At 39.5% G+C, this 19,786-nt stretch overlaps 1 protein-coding gene across 15 annotated transcripts in view; it reads right to left on the bottom strand.

The window, feature by feature from the left end:
- The window catches only part of dst (dystonin), a 114,111-nt gene that overhangs the window by 5,158 nt on the left and 89,167 nt on the right, over positions 1-19,786 (bottom strand). For 9 of the 15 annotated variants that reach the window (XM_086092723.1, XM_086092726.1, XM_086092725.1 and 6 more), the window contains 26 exons: positions 18,938-19,163; positions 18,325-18,551; positions 18,125-18,247; positions 17,928-18,029; positions 17,159-17,260; positions 16,066-16,239; positions 15,831-15,986; positions 15,530-15,727; positions 15,140-15,268; positions 14,574-14,735; positions 13,155-13,310; positions 12,805-13,011; positions 10,813-10,932; positions 9,950-10,119; positions 9,577-9,736; positions 6,922-7,245; positions 6,208-6,351; positions 5,947-6,135; positions 5,559-5,688; positions 5,214-5,377; positions 4,941-5,103; positions 4,357-4,511; positions 3,951-4,025; positions 3,757-3,774; positions 1,570-1,686; positions 467-584 (listed from right to left, as the gene is read on the bottom strand). In XM_086092723.1, coding sequence (XP_085948849.1) covers positions 467-584; positions 1,570-1,686; positions 3,757-3,774; positions 3,951-4,025; positions 4,357-4,511; positions 4,941-5,103; positions 5,214-5,377; positions 5,559-5,688; positions 5,947-6,135; positions 6,208-6,351; positions 6,922-7,245; positions 9,577-9,736; positions 9,950-10,119; positions 10,813-10,932; positions 12,805-13,011; positions 13,155-13,310; positions 14,574-14,735; positions 15,140-15,268; positions 15,530-15,727; positions 15,831-15,986; positions 16,066-16,239; positions 17,159-17,260; positions 17,928-18,029; positions 18,125-18,247; positions 18,325-18,551; positions 18,938-19,163 — 4,009 coding nt within the window. The remainder of the gene's footprint in view (positions 1-466; positions 585-1,569; positions 1,687-3,756; positions 3,775-3,950; positions 4,026-4,356; positions 4,512-4,940; positions 5,104-5,213; positions 5,378-5,558; positions 5,689-5,946; positions 6,136-6,207; positions 6,352-6,921; positions 7,246-9,576; positions 9,737-9,949; positions 10,120-10,812; positions 10,933-12,804; positions 13,012-13,154; positions 13,311-14,573; positions 14,736-15,139; positions 15,269-15,529; positions 15,728-15,830; positions 15,987-16,065; positions 16,240-17,158; positions 17,261-17,927; positions 18,030-18,124; positions 18,248-18,324; positions 18,552-18,937; positions 19,164-19,786) is intronic. The other 6 variants (XM_086092728.1, XM_086092731.1, XM_086092733.1 and 3 more) reach the window with 2 other exon arrangements.

Here is a 19,786-nt window from a genome sequence, read left to right as displayed (position 1 = left end):
TGATTGGTCGTTACCTGAGCCCTGAGCGACTGTGATGTCATTTTCAGTCAACAGCAAATAATAAAATGGCCGCCCCGTGAGGTGGATAAAAACGGACTCATTTGTTGCTCATTCCATTTTCCAAAAACACAATAGTAATGAAAACACTGTCTTTCGACTAGTGGGGCTGCATAGAACACATTATTGTAAAGGAAATATTTTTAATGTTTATGTAATGTGACATGTATGATTTAAAAAAGCCTGAAGGTTTTGTGGTAACATGGAACTCTTCATAATTCCCTTCACCTTGACTAAGTTCCAGCTGAAGAAAAACAGCCCCAAAGCATGATGCTGCCACCAGAAAAAAAAGTTATTTTAGTAATAAAAAGTATTGAAAAGTTCAACCTTGCTTTCTTTGGACCATAACGCATGTTCCCACATGCAAATGTGTGGTTTTAAAGTAGATTGGTAGCGCTATGAAACACACCTCGGCAGGGGTCGTTCTTCACCAGGAACTCATCCAGCGCCATCCAGCCTCCACCCACTCGCACCATCACAGTGCTGCGCAGGATGCGCACCAGGCGAAGCTGCTGGGAATCTCCAAACTGAAGCGAGAAGACGGAGTGAGAGGAGGAATTTCAAAATGGGAGCACTTGAAGACTGCAGCTTTCAACCTGAGCAACACTGGAAACCAGACTGAGCGTGAAAGAGACGTCGCTTATTTTTTGGTGTGAATTAAGAGCCATGCATGCACAACTTTGGAATCAATAATGATTTGAATCAGCTTGTTTCTTTTGTGTGTTGCAAAGATTTTACACAAACCAAACACAACATTATTTTTTCATTCTCAAACACAAACAGCTCAAGGTCAGTCCAACTGCTTTGGCTTCCATTAGTGTCTAATTGACCTGGGCCAGTATTGCTGATGGTACTATTTCATCATCATAATGTCCATATTTGGACAACATGCCACATTTTAAGGTTTTGATTTATGTTTACTGCTTGATGGTGAGTAAATTGAGGAAGATACCAGTTTACGCCACAGGGGGGCACTGTTGTGTTATAATTCACCTACAACTACCCTAAGCACTTCAATCAGACTTGGAAATGGGCCGAGGCACTTGGATGTGACCTTGAGCATTTGGCACGATTGACACAAGACAACCACAGCCGCATGCTTTCTGTCCAGATCAGGATCAGATGGACGCACAGACAGCAAACTCTTGCGACTCTAGCACGCTGTCGCACGCTGCGTTAGTACAATCCAAGATGCATTGACAATGATGCAGAACCAAGGCAGCTAGCGCCAAATGACACACATGAGGAATGGACCAAACTATCTGCTAATGTCGAAATCCATCACAGTGGGACACTCAAACATGAGCAAACACTGATGACCCTGGACCGAGTGCCTGACGCTAGCTTATCTTATCTCATTACGAACAGAATCTTGCGATCGGTATGATTCTCAAAATGATTCAACACCACTGGTGATTTTAGTGATCAGATACATTAAACGTGATGGAGATTGAGTAATGAATCTGGAGGGGAAAAAAAGGCACAAGAAACACTTGAAGAATAACCATTTACCAGGATACAGCTTTCCAAAACTGCAACGTGCAGGTGAGGGCTTAGATTTTGATTTTCCCTGTTTGCTATTGTCTCATCGGCGACTAGGGAGTCATGTAAGCAGTGAACCAGACCAAACTGTCAAAAGAATTAATTCAATTCATTGTTTGGTGAGACATGAACACATAACAACACTGCTCCACTACCCAGCAATATTCCAACAATGTGACCCATAGCTGTCATGAATTTTACATTTCAACATGCAATTGTTTGGTTTTTAAAAAGGGCCGAATGAAATAAAAAGAACAGAAAGTTTAAAAAAGCATCAGCCAATGTTGTGGTTAAGACATTCCCATGAAATTGAAGCGCCTCGCAAGCACACACACTTGAATTCTCTCAAGGGGCCAGCAGATGAATAATCAATAGAAAAGTGGGCTGAAATGATATTTAGCGCATTTACAGTATAGGAACTGAAACTCAAAAGTGGACTATGCTACTTTGTAAGTGTTTTTCTAGACACAAATGTAACTTGGCACATGTGACAATCGCTGATTAAACCTCTTGTTAAGTTGCAGGTCAAATTAACTCATTTATAGTTAAGATTGTTAAATGTTCTTCACAATAAAATGTTGTATGGGCCCCCACTAGTCTAAACACGACATTCTGATTACTATTGTGTTTGTGGAATATGAGTTAAATTCTCCATCTCAGGGGGCGGCCATTATGTCCCTTCTTTCGAGTGAAAATGACATCCCAGTTGCTCAGGCACAGCTTCAGAAAACAGGTGAGCCCAAATTGGTCGTTACCTGAGCCCTGAGCAACTGTGATGTCACATTCAGTCGACAGAAAGTGACAAAATGGCCGCCCCTCAATATGGAGAAAAACAGGTGGATTTTGCCGCTTCATTCGTGCTCCACAAAGCAATATTAATCAAATTGGAATGCTGTGATTAGACTAGCGTGGGCTGTATAGAGCATACCAAAAATAAGTTTATTTAAGTATGCTTGATGTACTCAAAATTAGGAGAGTATACTTCCAGTTTACTTTTCTTATACTTATTGGAAGTATACTGCACCAAGTAAATGTTAAGTGTACTTGTAAGTATACAAAACATATACTAAAAGTTTACATAGTATATACTTAGAAGGCACTTGCTAAGGAACCAAAATTATAGGCTACATTTATTAATAAAGCCCTAAACATCATGTGGCTAGAGGTTAAAGTTGCTTCCTTTAATACCAGTGTTCGCTGGTTCAATCCCTGTCAATTCATCACTTTGGTGTAAACTAAACTGTGGACAAAAGTGTACCACAAAGCATAATTAATAGTGTACTTAAATGTACTATAAAGTATGCTTAAGTATACTTACTAATATACTTATATATACTAAGATGTTCCAATTTAGTCCCAAGGAGTTAACTTAAAGTTTACTTTTAGTACAAGAATAACTCCACAAGGATAATAATAAACTTATGTATACTTAAGTATATTCTATATTATGTACTTGATGTATACCACTTTTTGGTAAGGGAGTGTCAAGAAAATATTTGGGTTAACTTCCTCAAGTTGTTATTTTGGTGTGAAACTAAATCACTGCACAATGTAGGCCTAATTGCTTATTTTACACAATTGCAAATTTTATTAATAAAGTAAATACAACCCAACCTGGGTCAATTTCACCGAGCATCTCAGAGTTGGTCGAAACTTGTTTTATTTGTTTATTATGAACTTACAACACCAAATCCCAAATTTTAATGACACCGCACCAGCGGTTTGGGAGATAAGGGCTTCCCGAATTTGTCAGATTTCATCAAAAATGGGCGTGGAAGCCAATATATCAGAAATTACTGGGCCAATTTTTCAAAAGAAAAGTATTGCTGGAAAGAAAATTCAACAGGGATTCTAAATATACCATTATTTTTGGAGTATGCTGAGGTAACTTAACTTTTTCACTGAATGACCCTTTAGTTATTTTCCTGAGAAAGAGCGGGGTTAATTCATTAAATCTAATGATTTGGAGCAAGAATAACCTCTATGGCATCAAATATAATGACCAAAGTTATTTTTACTACTTCTGAGTTCCAGTTTTCAACCACCAACCAGGGAACTGGGCAGAGTGTTAATTGGAAAGCAAACATGGGGCATGAAAAGGCAATTTCTTAAAGGCACAGAAGCACAGAGAAGGAGCACAACAACACCAACATGTACCTGGTTTCCAAGGTAAAACTGGTGGCGTGAAGAACAGTAAGAAGAAAAAATCTTGTTAGCATTGCACATTACAATTTGGGTTTACAATCCTACCTTAAGGACATTTTAATGTACAATATCCTATGTCTTTTATTATGTTCTTATGTCTTCCATATGTATTGTAGATTGTGTCTTGCAGGTTCAATTCTGCTTACCCTGTACTTGTTGGCACCAATTTGCTCCACTTGGAACCGTTTTGGACATTTGCATTTGGCAACTTGACGCGTCACCTAAAAAAGTAACAAATATTAATTCATTAATGCTTGGTTTTATACAGTAATATATATATATATATATATATATATATATATATATAGATTGGTAGCCATCAGACCAGTGCCCACATCCAGCAGATGGCGCTGCAATCCAAGAAAACGTTCCTCTCCATTTGAAAAAAATGAACGTCTACCATAAAACAAATTACAAACTAATTGCTTATCTGTATAGTAGCCATTTGACATTGGATGAAAAATTGGAAGTTAAAAACTCCATTCAATATTTCATTTTAAACACAACTCAATAATTGTATCGATTTAAATAAAGTAGAAAAGTTGTTGTTACCTCATCTTCAATCTTGTCGGCATCTGTCAGAGGTTTGTAAGCGTCCTTGTTGGGATGAAGAGCTGCGACAAACTCGTAGTAGTCGATGTAGCCGTCACCGTCCCGGTCAAATATGTCCGCCACAGCGCTCATCTCCAGTCGACTCGTGGGGAATTCTGAGGGTACACAATCAAAAATGTCAACATCAGAATTCTGCTAGATGGGAATAGCGATAACAATCTCTTATTCCCTAGTCACTTATCACTAGATAAGGATTTTATATAGTGGAAAACAATAGTAGTCGGACCAATATGTTCAATATGAATTCACATGTATAACAGAACACATGGTGTTCCACAAGGTAAAATTCTGGGTCCTCTGCTGTTTTCATTGTAACTGCTGCCCCTGGGTTCCATCTTAAGAAAACAACAGCGGTTGTTTTTTAAGTGTATTTTACAAAATGTATACAAGCAAGGCACTATATGACCTCCCATGTTACGATGTGCCGCTCTACATATACATACAGTGCATCAGAAATTTTGACGCCACAACTCATGAATTTGCAATTCCGAACACAGCCAAAGATGTTGAGTGCATCCACTTACTGGAGGACAGGATGCCCTCAATGAACTCCTGCCGTGTGACTTTGCCATCCTGATCCTTGTCAATGCGCCGGAAGAAGTCCATGACGCGAGACTTTTTGTGGTTCATCCAGCGCATGTAACGCTTCCGCCACACGTCAAAGTCAAAGTTGGCAAACTCTTTCAACTGGACACAAAGAGTGATTATACGTGACTAAATAAATGGACGTTTCAATTAAATCTTCATCCATCTACTTGATCCAAACCACCCAAAAGATGACAGCGAGCAGGTGTTACCTCCTCCAATCTGTCCAAAGCATCGTTGAGCGTCCTCCTCCTGTCCAGAGCCAGCAGCCACACGTGCTGCCACTTACTGACCAGCAGGTTGACGCGCGGGTTCTTGGTTTCGATGGGTGCTTGCGTCGCTGACGCATACATGGTTTGAGTGGGAGAACGTTTTCCTGGAAGCGAAAAAACAAAAACCTTAACCTTAAGTGGATTGAGAGTGTTTTGGAGCCTTGGATATGTCGGTGATGACATCAGTCCAGGTGCCAAAGTACATGTTGAGTCACTCTTCAGTGACTCATCACTTGCCAGATGGCTCAGGTCGTGCTTTGGGAGGCTTAATTGTGGAATACATACTTCCAGCTCTTCCTTTGTCCAGCACGGGGATCTGAGAGTGGATCTGAGGTTCCAGAACTGCCTTCCTTTTGTGTGTCTTTGTGATTTTGTCAACATCTGGTTGCTTCCTGGTCATTTCCTCCATAAAAGACTGCAGGATAATAATAAAAGAATGTTTCTAGGTACCTCCGCTGAGAGGAAGTGGAAAGTGTCAAGTACAAGTTTCACAAAAACGGGAACATTATTCATGGGCATTTGTGGAAGGTGTTTTGCTTTTAACTCATTCACTGCCATTGACGGTTATAGACGTCAAAGTTTCATTTTAACTGGGCTGGCAGTGAATTAGTTCAAGTAACTAATGCATGAATGGATCAGTCCATCCCACATTTAGAAAAAAGATTTCCCTTACCTGGTGTTCTGCTATGAGACTTTTGACTTCCTGGATCTCCTGCGGTAGGACTTCCTTGTCTTTGTCACTCAGGTTAGACTCGGCCCATTGCAGCCAAGTCAGCAGGTTCTCCAGCAGCTCCTGGGTAGTTAAGAACTCGCTGAGAGCTGCGGCCAGTCGCTGCTGGTGCTGCCTGGCCCAGGCTTGCACCTACAAGAAAAACAGGAAAACTAGGAACTCTCACAAAAAAAAGGCAACAATTCTTAAAAAGGGAGCATTTACCTCTTCAAACCGGGCTTTAATGATTGTGTTCCAGTGTTTGATGGTTGTAATGGAGTCAGGGTGGCAGATGCTCAGAATAGCCTCGCCCAGGCTGATGGCTTTATTCACAGCAGCTCGCTTTTCCTCCAGTTTTTTCATGAACTCCTTCAAAGAAGACAGAAAGACATTAACTCATTCACGGCCAGCCATTTACACTGAACCAACCCCCTTCGATCCCGGTTGTTTTACTGGATTTTGACAGATTTTGCAAGGCCGACAGAATACTGTGTTCTCTTGCTATAAAAACATGGAACCTACCAAAAGAGTCTCTTCTTTCATCAGGAAAAAAAGTGTATTTGTATCGGTTTCCGTATTCACATTCTTAACAATAATTCTTAAACACTGACACAAAAAGCTTGTTGCAACATGGCCCTTGCTGAACTCTTATACCCTGCTGCCACCTGCTGGCCGTTTTTTGTAATAACTACCATTGCTTTAAGCCACCACATCATGGCAGAAGCTGCATCAAAGCCTTCTGTATGCTCTTGCATAAAAAAAAACAACCACAAAACATTAAAAACGTGTAAATAAGTTTTTGGGAGTGAAGGATAAAGTATTTTAAAAAAAAATACACGTTTTTGGGTTTGAATGAGTTAAGATTTGCAACAAGATCATTTTGACAAATCAGAAGCAAAACATTAAGTGGAAAAACATGTAAGTATTAGCACAGCTTGCCTTGTGCTGTTCAATAAGCGCGCGTAGAGCCTCTTCGTCGTCAGGCAGACTGCCATGGAAACGCAAACTCTGCTCGGCCTCGGCCAGCCACTCCAGCAGGATGTGAACGGTGGAGTGAAACTCCTCAGCCTGGCACAGGGCCTGCTCCAGACGCGCCTGCTTGGACACCGACAGGTTGCACACGGTCTCCCAACGAGTGCTCAGCTCCTGCATCTGGACTTTGACCCAGGACGAGTCAGCGTGACTGCTGTCAATCAGATCCCTGGCCGAGCGTTTGAGGGCCTGGACGCTGACTGTCCGCTTTCCCAGCTCCTTCTGGAAAACCTGCAGTGCAGTACAAGTGAAGGACATGGCCAAACATGGACATGAGCTCAAACATGCAGCAAAGGGCAAAACAAAACGGCTTCTTCATTATTGTGGTTGTAGTTTGCAGTAGTGTAAAACGGCATTGCATTAAGCTGAGATCTGTTAAGTGTTCATCAAAATAATATTGCTGCAAGTCACTGTAACATTATAAACAGTGTGAACATTAACACTGTACCTAAAAAGAGGGAAATTCAACAAAAAAGTTAAATAAAACTTAATTGTAGTGCCCTAAAAAACTTGAGTTACTTTAACGATTACTTGTTACTTTAACGATTACTTGCTTTAAAAAGTAACTTAGCTACTTTACTGATTACTTGATTTTAAAAGTAAAATTATAAGTTATTGCGGTTTGGTTTATTGAACATTGAACATGCAATAAAGAAAGAAAATAAAAGCCAAAAAGGAAAAGAAGGATCAGCAAGGTCAGAATTCATATGTTCAAAAGGAGTAGGAAGAAAGAAATACAAGAACTTACCTAGTCCTACTCCCACTAACTTACATCATGATAATGTACTATAAATTATTATATTTAATCATGTATCATTAAAATAGAAAAAAAGAAGCAAATGAAGGAAAGAAAAAAGAATGGAAAATAAACACAACATGCACTTTACAAATATTAGTGTAAATTATAAACGCTTACGCAAAAAAGTAAAAGATAAAATAAAGCCCTACATATACAATTGATCTAATCACAATATGATACATTTATATTTATACCTGATTTGTATATTTTCGTAGCACTATATTTTCAAACCTCTTTTTAAACATAGCAAGTAATTCACAGTTTTTCAATTCAGTTTCATAATTGTTCCACAGATTAACCCCTTTAACAGAAACATACATTTGCTTTGTTTTAGTTCTTATCATTGTTTTTTTAAAGTCACAGCAGCCCTCTTTGATTTCAAACAACTTCTGAATACTCTGGCAAAGTTGGTTATTGTATACTTTATACATTATGTGTACTGTTTTAAGTTCGACTCGGTCATAAAATTTGAGAATATTTATTTTAATGAATAACGAATTTGTTGGTTCAATTTAACTTTAACAGCTCCATTCAGCAAATACTGACAACCATGCTGAACATAAAAATGACACCAGGTTTTACCACTTAATTGGAAGTAAAAAAAAAAAAAAATCAGTTATTCTTCCAGAATAAAATTAGTTGTTTTTATTTAAAAAAAAAAAGAAAGAAATAAAGACAAGCTTTTTGACTGAACATAATTATTTTTATTTAAAAAAAAAATTACTTTTATGGATTTCACGTAATGTAAATGGGCAATTTTTTTTTATAATAATTTTTTTTTTTTAGTAAAAAGAAAGAAACATCAATAAATGTTTTAATTTAAAGGTAGTACTTTTACTTGACATGTTTAACTATTAATGTTGTAACATTAATAACATTATAAATTAACATTTATAATGTATATTGTTTATAAATATAACGATAATTTTGAGACTTACTTCACTCACACAATCTGGTGTGACTTTCTCTTTATAAACTTGAATGCATAACGCTGTGTTCCCAGTTTTTTTGTTTTGTTTTTTTAACGCAGTGCTATTGAAGCTCCATAACTACACAACACAGAGTGTGCAATAAACCTGAACATTTGTGTTTTTAGCTGACAAACTCAAAATAGTGACTGAACTTCAAAATCCCCTAATTGTAGTCAATGCGCTGAAAACGATGATGTCACTTCCTCAGACTGTAAAGTGAATTTGAATACTCCCACAATGCCTTTCACCATATTCAAGTTTCAAGTTTTGATTTCTATTCTCTGTTCTATATAGTTATTTTTGCATGCAGCAGCAATACTATTTTTTCAGAGTAACTTTTAATTATATTGGAAGAGTAACTATACTGTAGTCAGATTAATTGACAGGAAATAGGAACACATCGTTACCTGAAAATGGGCACATTTTGCAGTGTAGAGGGTTTAATGTTGGATAAGTGTGTTCATTAGACTTTTAATTTTGAAATGTGTTTTTATTTTTGTAACATTTATCTTTTCTGCCATATAAGGTTGCTTTAGGCATACATTCGATTCGTCTTTTAACAGAGTCTTTGCCTGTGCAACAAAGAGCCACTTGTTGTGCTGCTTTTGTTATTGACATAGCGCCACTGGCACATAAAGGCGTGTATTTCCCATACAACACGGCTGGAGAGAGCGCGTCATACAGCTCAATAGAGTGGTAATACAATACCAAGCCTGTTTATTCATCTATTTCTACAATATGTTTTCTATTGCGATACAATAAAATAGCTATGGTAGATGAGTTTGTTTGGACCTTGTGGTTGTCAATCAGGTTCAAAATCAGGTCGATGTCTCCATGAACTGGCTGGTCTTCGGCCATCTGAGGCTCCACTCTGTACAGCCAGTCGATGAGAGCCTGCAAAGCGTCTTTGAACTGGCCGGAGAACAGCAGCGCCTCCTCTAGCTTGTTTTGCCTGCGGGAACATGCACATATCATCAACTACATACCAAGCTATGCAAGCATTCTAAGGCTAAACTGAAAAGTGGAATAACTAGAAATGCATAGGTGTATTCAACTTTTATTTATTCTGTCATAGTTTTTTTGAGCATTCAAAAAGGAGATACAATTTTTAGCTCATCTTGAGATGTCCCAAATCTGTTCCAAATGAAACCCTGTGTGACTTTACCTCTCTATGGACTTTCCACAAACGGTGTCCCATTTGTCCCTCAGTTCGCTCAGCATGTCGTCCAGTTTCTGATTATCATCCTGAAGTGAGGTCTTGTCCTTGAGGGCTCGTCCAGTGCGCGAGGTGGTATCATACACCGAGTGCTTACTGCCCAACGCCTTCTGGAAGTCCTGTATGTAAGAAATCCATATGGATATTATGCAGGAATTGTATTGCAATGGTCGCTAGCCTGCTATGTGTTTGCATGCATAGGGTTACAGTTGTTAAGACTTTCATCTTGTCCTATCAGGGGTCACCACAGATAGTCACTTGCTTGACCTGTTTGGCACCATTTTTATGAGCCTTCCTAATCTTCCCACTGAGGGCAACTCAGATACTACCTTAATCTGCGTGTGTATGCATTCTAATAAGTAACATGACATTATGTACGGGAAACCAAAAATGGGTCAAAACTCAAGAGCCACAGCTCCAAAGAGATTAAAAGTATCCCAAAGCACGGCCACCCCAAATACATTTGCTCTATCCCAGTATTATGACGGGATTAACACAATCTGCCCGCGCACCAGTGCAGAAGAGGGATTATGTAGCCTGCGATAGAATCGCAACCGTGACTAATGTATGCATACTGTTATACATCTGAATAGGTTTACTGAGAATGTTCCCACCTCTTTTCTCTCTGAGTGAAAGCACATAAATGCGGTCTGTTAGACATTTGTGTCATTGTTCAGATGTCTAAATACTCTTTTGTCCACATGACTGTTCATTCAATGAGGTTCCTTCATCCTTTCCAAGGTCAAATTGAAGCACTTCTTCAATAGCTTCAAGCCCTCGTACGAATGCTGATACTCGCCGTCACTGCTCACCTTGTGCTGCGACAGCTGCTTCTTGATTTTGACTGGCTCATTGGCAATTTCCACCTCAGAGTCCAGCGTCTTCTCAGATTCATCCAACCACTCCATCAGTTTACTCCAGTTTTCATGGAACTGAGAAAAAGTGAGATGAATGCAGTTCAGTGTTCAGTAACTTGAAATTCTAAAACAATAATGATGCATCCGTACAATAGGAAATACAAGATTAATAGACCGAGCCCTACTACAAATAATCAATAACACAAAAGTAATTGACACCCTCCAATAAGGCTTATAACCACAGGTGGCAAATCCAGGTCAAGAAAGATTGGCATCAGCCCTGTGGTTAAAGCCAATGTGTGGCAGGGTTTTTACTATCTGGACCTGGATTTGCCACCTCTGTTTAAACACGGGGATGGGCAATCCAGGTCCAGAAAGTAGAACCCTGACATAGATTGGCCTTAGCCACAGGTGCTTCTACTTAACTGGCAGGTAAAGCAGCATCTGTGGCTAAAGCCAATCTGCTTCAGGGTTTTTACTTTCTGGACCGGCATTTATTCATCTATTTATACAGTAACTGTCTATAGATGCCACAAGCTTCCTTTTCGATTATATGATTTCTACAGGTATCATCAAATCCAATTCAATGCTTTAATGTGTGTGTGTATTTTTTTATGCAAATTAGGACTGTCAGTTGATTAACATTTTTTATCGTAATTAACTAATTATTCACTGCCATTGACGGTTGTAGACGTTAAAAATTCATTTGAACTATTTTTATTAGTTTACATTTTTTCCCCACTTTTGTTAACAAGAGTATGAAAACCTAGAATTAGTTTTATTGTACATTTAGAACAGATATAAAATGTGTAATTAATTGTGAGTTAACTCGTGAAGTCATGCAATTAATTGCAAATTAAAAAAATGATCGCCTGACGCTCCTAATTTTTAATAATCTTTTCTTTCTTTTTTTTTTTATTGCGTCAGGCGATTAAATTCTTTAATTGTAATTATTTGCACGACTTCAATAGTTAACTCACGATTAATCATAAATGTTATATCTGTTTTAAATGTACAAGAAAATAATTCTAGGTTTTCATACTCTTGTTAACAAAAGTGGAAAAATGTTAATTAAAAATAGTTCAAATGAATTTTTGACGTCAATAGCCATCAATGGCAGTGAATGAGTTAATTGCATGATTTCCAAGTTAACTGAATATATCTGTTCAATAAAAAATAAAAAATTTCACTTTTTTCATAAGTAGCAATTAAAGGAGTGTGAAACATCAAGTCATAGACTAGGTGGCATTTGAGCGTCATGTTGGATGTTGGTGACAGGAATACTTTATTTTTCTATTCAAACTCAGAGCAATTGGCATTTGGAACGTGAAGCAACTCATGAACTCCAGGCCATTTTGCTCATTTTAAATTACATCTAGTCACCAGTCCCCACAAATACATATATTTTTGGGGTATTGCTTATTGTGCTATAGTGAATCCTTTACACAACATTGTATGTCAAATTAATTATGGAGAACCATTATATTTAAAATTGTAATGCCTCTCGACATCGTATTTAATACTTCTTAATGCCATTTAAAGGGATACTTGACCCATTGAGCCAAAAAGTCCAGAATTAATTTAATAACTTCATTTTTTTTTCATGAACCATTAATAATATCTTTCACCCCAAAAAAATTCCACTTGCTGTTGAATGAAGATGACATAATCTGTGCTGAGGAAGTAGGTAACGACCAATCATGGCTCAGTTTGCTGACGCAATCAGGTCAAAGCAGGTGAGCCGTGATTGGTTAGGCCTTAATTTCACCAAAATTCATTGAATGACTTTTAATGCTTTTTAATAGCCCGTGGAAAATATGTATTAGACAGAGCTTTGGCTTCAGGTGTGTCAGTGAATAAGTGCATTTTTCAGCAAATGGCAGCAAATTTATAGTTATAAAACAAACGCTGTAATGCCGTGCATGTGGCCTCGATGCCTGCGAATACCTGTTTCGCTCTCTTCCTGGCATCGTCCAAAACCCGACCGCGTTCCACAGATCGCTGCACCAGCTTCTCCCAGCGACCTTGCACACTGAGGAGCAGGTTCTTGATCAGAACCACATCCTGTTTCTGGCTGAAGTACTTCAGATGCGTGCCGGTCTTGTCCAGTTCGACGATGTCATCCCTGTGAGAGTTGACCTCTGTCACAAACATCTGCACAGGAGAGAAAGAGGAAAGATTACTGAGTAATTTTTATGGCTGAACTAAAACAAAAAATGAAAAGTTCATAATGTGCCTTTTATTCAGGTCCAAATGAACAATAATAGTGACTTGCACTGGAGAATGTGTAACTGCACCTTATGCTCATCAATCTGAAACAGAATAGTTTCCAGAATCAGAGAGGCGGGCGACACCATGTTCAGCGTCTGCTCTGCTTGGGTCAGCCAGTTGATGAAGTCCTGCAGAGAGTTGTGAAAATCTGTGGCCAGAGTCAAGGCCTCTTCCAGTTTCACCTGTGGGTATAAAATAAATTACAGTAATGAATCACAAAGTCCACTGTTGCTATAACATAATGCCGAGTATGGCAAACATGAGCCCTAACCCAATGAGGAAGTTCATATCACCGTAAAGGCTGATGGTGAAGCAGATTCTGGCTAATGGATTTTTAATCAAATGAGGGAGAAACATCCGTTGGGCCACATGCTCATGTCACACGGCCATCTTAACGATGTTAGCGAGCTGATGTTTCATGCTGCGTCTCCCTCATATGCCAGTGGGAGCGCTAAAAGCGGACTCAGAGCTGTCAGTTCTTTATTCTATTATTGGAACACTTGCAGAAGGCACTGTGATTCTGGGAACAGGACCAAAGTAAAGAGGAAGCCGACTGTTCAGTGAGAGGCCAGGCCATATTTGTAGCGAGAGAGTCACTTTGGCTTTTTGAAAGGATGGTGTTTATTTATTGAGGCGAAACAAGAAAGAACATGATGAGCGCTTTTCTGGGGGATTCAATTTATATTCATCACCCTATGTGGTATTCTTATTATGGTGTATGCTTCTTTATCAATCCACCATCCATCAATTTTCTATAGCACTTTATCCACATTAATGTTGCAGGTGATCTGGAGGCTATTCTAGCTGACTTTGGGCGAGGTACACCCTGGACTGTTCCCCAGTCCCCAGTTGTTGTGGCTGGTTGTTGGTGTTTTTAAATATATGCTAAGCACCTAACAAAAACGAGCTTGAACTTGATTGATTGATTTATTTAAAAAGTACGAGTACATCGAACCAAGCCAAATCGTTCCACTTTGAAATATACGAGATACATATCGAATTGTCTTTTATTGGAGAGATATATCTTAGAAAGAAATGGCATATTTACAGTACTTACAAGTTCATTTAAATGTATGTAAAATTGCACCAAAAAAGTAATTGCATCATAACCTTTCAAACTGAAACGTGCCATATTGAATCGAATCGTAATCCCACTGAGTTGAACCGAATCGAATTGTACCACTTTCAAATGGAACCTTCCTTGACCTGTTTCGCACCCCACGTATCTAAAACCGTATTGAATCGTCTTTCGTGGAGAGATGCATGCCACTAATATGCATTACTAAAATCATTGAATTATTGTATTGCATTACAATTTGGAATTGCTGTATAAAAAGTATGCTATATGATATATCTATTTTCTTGTTAGAGCACATTAAACGGAACTTGAAAACTATAATCCAATAATCCAAAGTGAAAACAACAACGCAGCAAGGCATCCCTACCTTCCTTTCAGCAACTTTGGCCTGCACTGCTTCCCATTTGTCCTTCAGGTTGCCAAGGTCCTGCTCCGTGTTGCCCTCGGGCGTCATAGAGAGCAGCTGTTGACCTTTGATCATCAGCTCCTGATACAGCTCCTCCTTCACCTCCAGGGCCGAACACAACTCCTGCGTGGCGACATGATGCAACAGTCATTTGGGGAAAAGATATTCAAGGTCAGCAGCGTAACGCAAAAACTGCCAAAAGTCACCATGTTCCCACAAACATTTAGACGGTATCATGTAGGTAATCTCCAGAAATGTTATCTCCAAAAATGTGCTCCTTAAAATGTGCCGTGAAAATACCATAAAAGGAGGAAAAAGGGAAAGAAAACATTCCTGGAGACATGGAAAGCAGATAATGCTGAAACGGTTTCAAACATCATCATCAAGTATTGTAGTCATCGTCTGCTGTGATAAACCAACAGCGTCATTTCAATTTCACACTTCAGCTAAACAGAAGAAGAGGAAAGCGCCGATCTCCTCGCGGACTGGCCATCTGCATACGCGTTCTCGCATTGTTAAACACGTACCAGATGGGCGTTAAGCTGCTCGCGGGCTGTGTCTGGTAAGCCTCCCACAGCCTTTGATGCCAACAGCTGACGTTCTGTGTCTTTCAGCCATTGCAGCATATCTTCCACCTCACCATGGAAACCCTGGGCCTACAACACAATACAAGCTGACTCAGACAAAAGGTGTCACACATACTCATTGTGCGCACGCTCCGAGGGGAGAGATTCTCATTTTGTGGAATCATTCATTCATTTTTGGAGCAAAACTGTTTTTGACTAACATATGTTGCACATAATGTTAGTGTGTGTTAGTCTATCTTTGATAGATTAGATAAGGTCTTAATATAACTTAACAGGAATTGAACCTAAAGAAATGTCAAATGAACAAGATACTGTCACGTCTTTCTATACCTGAAGCAAAGCACTTTCCAGCTGCTGCTTCCTCTGCTTCGTCTTCTCCAGGATGACTTTCCAGCGCTGGTCGAGGTTCTCCAGTTTGCTCCTCAGGCAAGCAGCTTCTTCTCCAGCACTGGATTGCACTAAGTCATTTCCCGCTTTGTTCACCGTCTCCACTGTTGACTTGTGAGCCAGTACGTCAATTTGGAGGACCTGAGGAGAAAACAATGGTTTGGAAATAAACAGCAGTATGCCCCTTTTCTCAAAAATATTCACCGTATGGATGTTCAACCTAGAGATAATGAAGAACATTTACATTATGCTTGGCCAGCTCAATCTCAATAGTTTTGGGGTCTCCTCCTGCCTTTCTCTGCTCATTGAGCAACTCCTCCGTGTGGTTCATCCAGGCCAGCAACTCGTCCAGTGCATGCTGGAACTGCCCCAATGCCAGAAGGCCTCCCTCAAGTTTGTGCTGAAGTAAGGACAGAAAACACATTAAGATGGTGCAGTGAGTAAAACCACCACTTTTGTTTTGTTTTGTTTTGGAGCACCTGCCGGCTGATGATCTTCTCATCTAGGTTTTTCCAGAGCATCTTGAGCTCGTACATCGGCTCCTGGATGGCGCAGCGGTCAGACTCCTCTGTGACTTTCTTCAGCAGGAGGCCCGCTTGGTGGTTTAGACGCTCCATCTCGATCTGCAGTTGGTACGCTTCCACTTTGAACTCCTAACAAACATTATTAAAAAGTCGCCAATCAGGGACAAAACAAAACAATCCACAGATAACTAGCAAAATAAAAACTATCTTCTGGGACTTGCCGAGATCAAGGTTTGCAGCCCCCAACAGTGAATACGCTTTGCCCAAGATTTGCCCCACAATAACAAATAACAAATAATAAACAGGTGTCTGACGGAATGGCTATAAAAACCAAGATGGACGTCTCTAACCTGGGAGAGCGATGGTCGTTAACGTGCAGATTGACCATAAAAGTAAGTAAGTAAGTAAGTAAGTAAGTAAGCAAGTAGATAAATAAATAAATAAATACAAATAAAAGACCAAATTAACTAAATCAAAAGTGCGCCACACCTCACACACATTTTCCATAGCTACCATTAGATCCCGGACAAGCCCCCATTTATGTTACAACCCCTTTGCATGATTGCAACTGTCACGTAACTGCAACTTCCATGTTGGGGGTAAAAGTGGTATTGTAAAGGGGTTTTGTTTTCAACTGCACTTCCTGTTCTCTTTCAGTAACTTAATACAGGGAGTCCTCGAATTATGATGAGTTACGTTCCTAGTTCCTACGCTGGCGATGTAACCTAAATTTCCACGCAAGTCGGATTTCACCGTTAAAGTCAAAATTTACAACAAAATAGTTTTGGATAAATTAAAATACATAAAAGTAAAAAAAACAACAACAAGATGGTTTGGAGCCATAATGTGGAGAAAAAAAAGGGCGAAAAAGCCAAAGATACTTCCGGTGCACAAACACAGACAAGCGCTAGCACTAGCTAAGTAGAAACACTGAGGACAAAATGGCGGACGAGGCACAGCCATCGTAAAAAAGCTGAAACATCGTAGGTCGAGCGTGTCGTAACTCGAGGACACCCTGTATGAACGTATAGTACATTGAGAACTATACCTTGAGCTCAACAATCTGCTGCTTGACAGTTTCGAGGTCAGTGCCCACAGGTGACATGGAGTCCAGTTTGCTCTCCAGGATATCCACCCAGTCAAACATACCCTGCGTGCAAGGCAAAGGAACACGTTACTGGAAGTATTGCGCACATTTTCCCTTTTGCACCCAACGCTGCCTTTACTCCAGACTGTTTTGAAGTAAATCCACATGAAAATGGGTGCAATTAGACAATACGAATGAAAAACAAGTCTTATATCATTTTACAGGGTTGTAAAAGATGCTTTTACTATTAGTCACATCAAAGCAGCTGCGTGTAGGAACAGTTCATGTGGGTTGCAGTTTGAGCCAAATACCGTAAAGCGGTGTGGGTGGTGTCGCAATTAATTGCATGCTCATAAAATTGTTGTATCACTGTAGCTGGCTGTGATGGATGGCATTGCAATCTGTGTGCTGTGGTTTTAAACCAAAGGCCTTGAAAACCGTCTGGTGCAATGTGTGTATTCGCCTTATCACTGCTGCATAAAAACAGTAAATGAAAAGTTTTGACATTTACGGCAAGCTTTAATCTCCCCCTGCTACAAATGCATGGTCATAACCACAATGTAGGCAAGTGGGAGTCTAAAGTAGTTTTATTTTGAACAAATTGATGAACGTACTACAATAGTTTAATCTGCTCTTTGGCAACATAATGTTATCAATTTGCCGACTGTAAATCTAGATGGCGTACAAAAGCGTCATTATTTTTTTCAGTTTAGGGTTCCAAAGTATGTACCTGCAGTCCATCCTGGAATTGCACTGCACCCTGCATGGCCTCCTCCAGCCTCTCACCTCGCTCTTTCCAAGACTTGTTGAGGTTTTCCCAAGCAGAGTTCACCTAGTAGAGAAACATCGCACGAGTGATATAAAGAATTCTGAAAGCGGAACTTCAACAATAGAATGATTGAGTTGTTCATTTAAAAAAAAAGACACCTCATCAATGCTTTTCTTTATCACAGGTTTGTCAGGTTCTCCGCAGGCTGTCATGAGCTCAGAGCCCTGATTTCTAACTGAATCCAGCTCCTCTTGAAGCCCATCAATCTCCTCTTTAAAACCCTGTGGAAATCAACATTTAAAGTAAAAACTTCCAACACCCTCTGTCTCATGTATTCAACAGCTCTTTCTGTGCAAACCTCAACAAACTCCTGCTGCTGTTTGACAACTGAAGGATCCACGCCAGGCTCCTCCAGCTCCCTCAGCAGGTCCTGGCTGTCCTTGATGGTGGCGATCAGAGCACAGTGGTCGCACCAGAACCTTTCAGCGAGGTCCATCACATCCAACAGCTTGGTCTCCCGCTCCTCCAGCAAGACTTGAATATCGGTCCACAGGAACACCATATGGTCCAGTTTGTCTCGTACAGCTTGTGGGACAAACATTAGTTTTATCTTTATGCTGAACTTTAGTGAAAACAGGCAGCAATTTGAAAATACGCGACAGTGTTTCCCACACCATGTTAATACTTGGGCGGGCCACCCAAGTAAATTGGCCACCACCCAAGACGTTTTCAAGAAAATGTATCAAAAATATATTTAAAAATAAAAAAAAAGGGCGCGACAGGATATACCGCATGTAACATTAGTTCGCCGTCACTCACTTGTGGATCGTGAGGCTAGAGGAGACGTAGTAACAGGTCTGAGACCCACCTTCCGTCCAACCCACCTCCCATCCCCACCCGCCCAAGTAGATTTCAAATCTGCGGGAAACACTGCATGAAATGAAATTCATGTGCACACGTTGATTTGATACCTTTAGCAGATAATTCTCTGTCTTCTGACCGTGCAATCATCTCTTCGCCTCGCTGCTTCAAAGTCTCATAGGAAGGCTGCAGTTTCTCCAGGTCCATGCTGACACATTTATTCTCTGTTATTTGCTCCTTGATTTTGTCCACCTCCACCGAAATAGACGGAGGCTGTCGGAGGCGCTCGGCAATCCGCTCCAGGGATTCCAGCATGGGGTCGATTTTATCATGGAACTGGTTTGGAATGACAGATGGGGACATTTCAGTCACTATTGCAACTACAATAGCAATCATTCTACTGTAAATCTTTAGCTGTAGACTAACCAATGAAATAATACACATAGTAGAGTATACACTCTAAAAAGAGAATTATTGAACCAACCTTAGTCTAAAAACAGAATTGTTGCCCAACTTAATTAAACTGCTTCAAGTGGTAACACACGATTGAATTAAGTTAATCCAAAATGTATATATTCAGTTGAAGTAAACTTAATGACCTCATAATTAATTAAAGTTAATATATTAACTTGGATTAATTTATTTCAATTGTGTGTTACCACTTGAAGCAATTAAATTCAGTTGGTCAACAATTTTCTTTTTAGTCTTAAGCTAGCTCAACAATTCTCTTTTTAGAGTGTATAGCCACTCTGAGTACAAATATAAAAAAAATAGGTAAAAGTATGGACTTTTAAAACTGTAAAACACCTTCTTTTTTTTTTAAACAAAACAATATTTTCTCATAACGGTTAGGTTTGGCATATTCATTAAATAACATTGAAATATATACACAGTATATATCCATTCAAATAAATGAGCAGAATAGAAATTAACAAAATAATAATATATATTTTTTTATC

This window comes from Leptonotus elevatus, chromosome 13, assembly GCF_054856555.1.
Source record: "Leptonotus elevatus isolate MCC_2025b chromosome 13, RoL_Lele_1.0, whole genome shotgun sequence".
Lineage (NCBI taxonomy): Eukaryota > Metazoa > Chordata > Actinopteri > Syngnathiformes > Syngnathidae > Leptonotus > Leptonotus elevatus.
The sequence above is the reverse complement of the archived record's forward strand: the minus strand, read 5'-3'. Positions and strand labels throughout refer to the sequence as shown.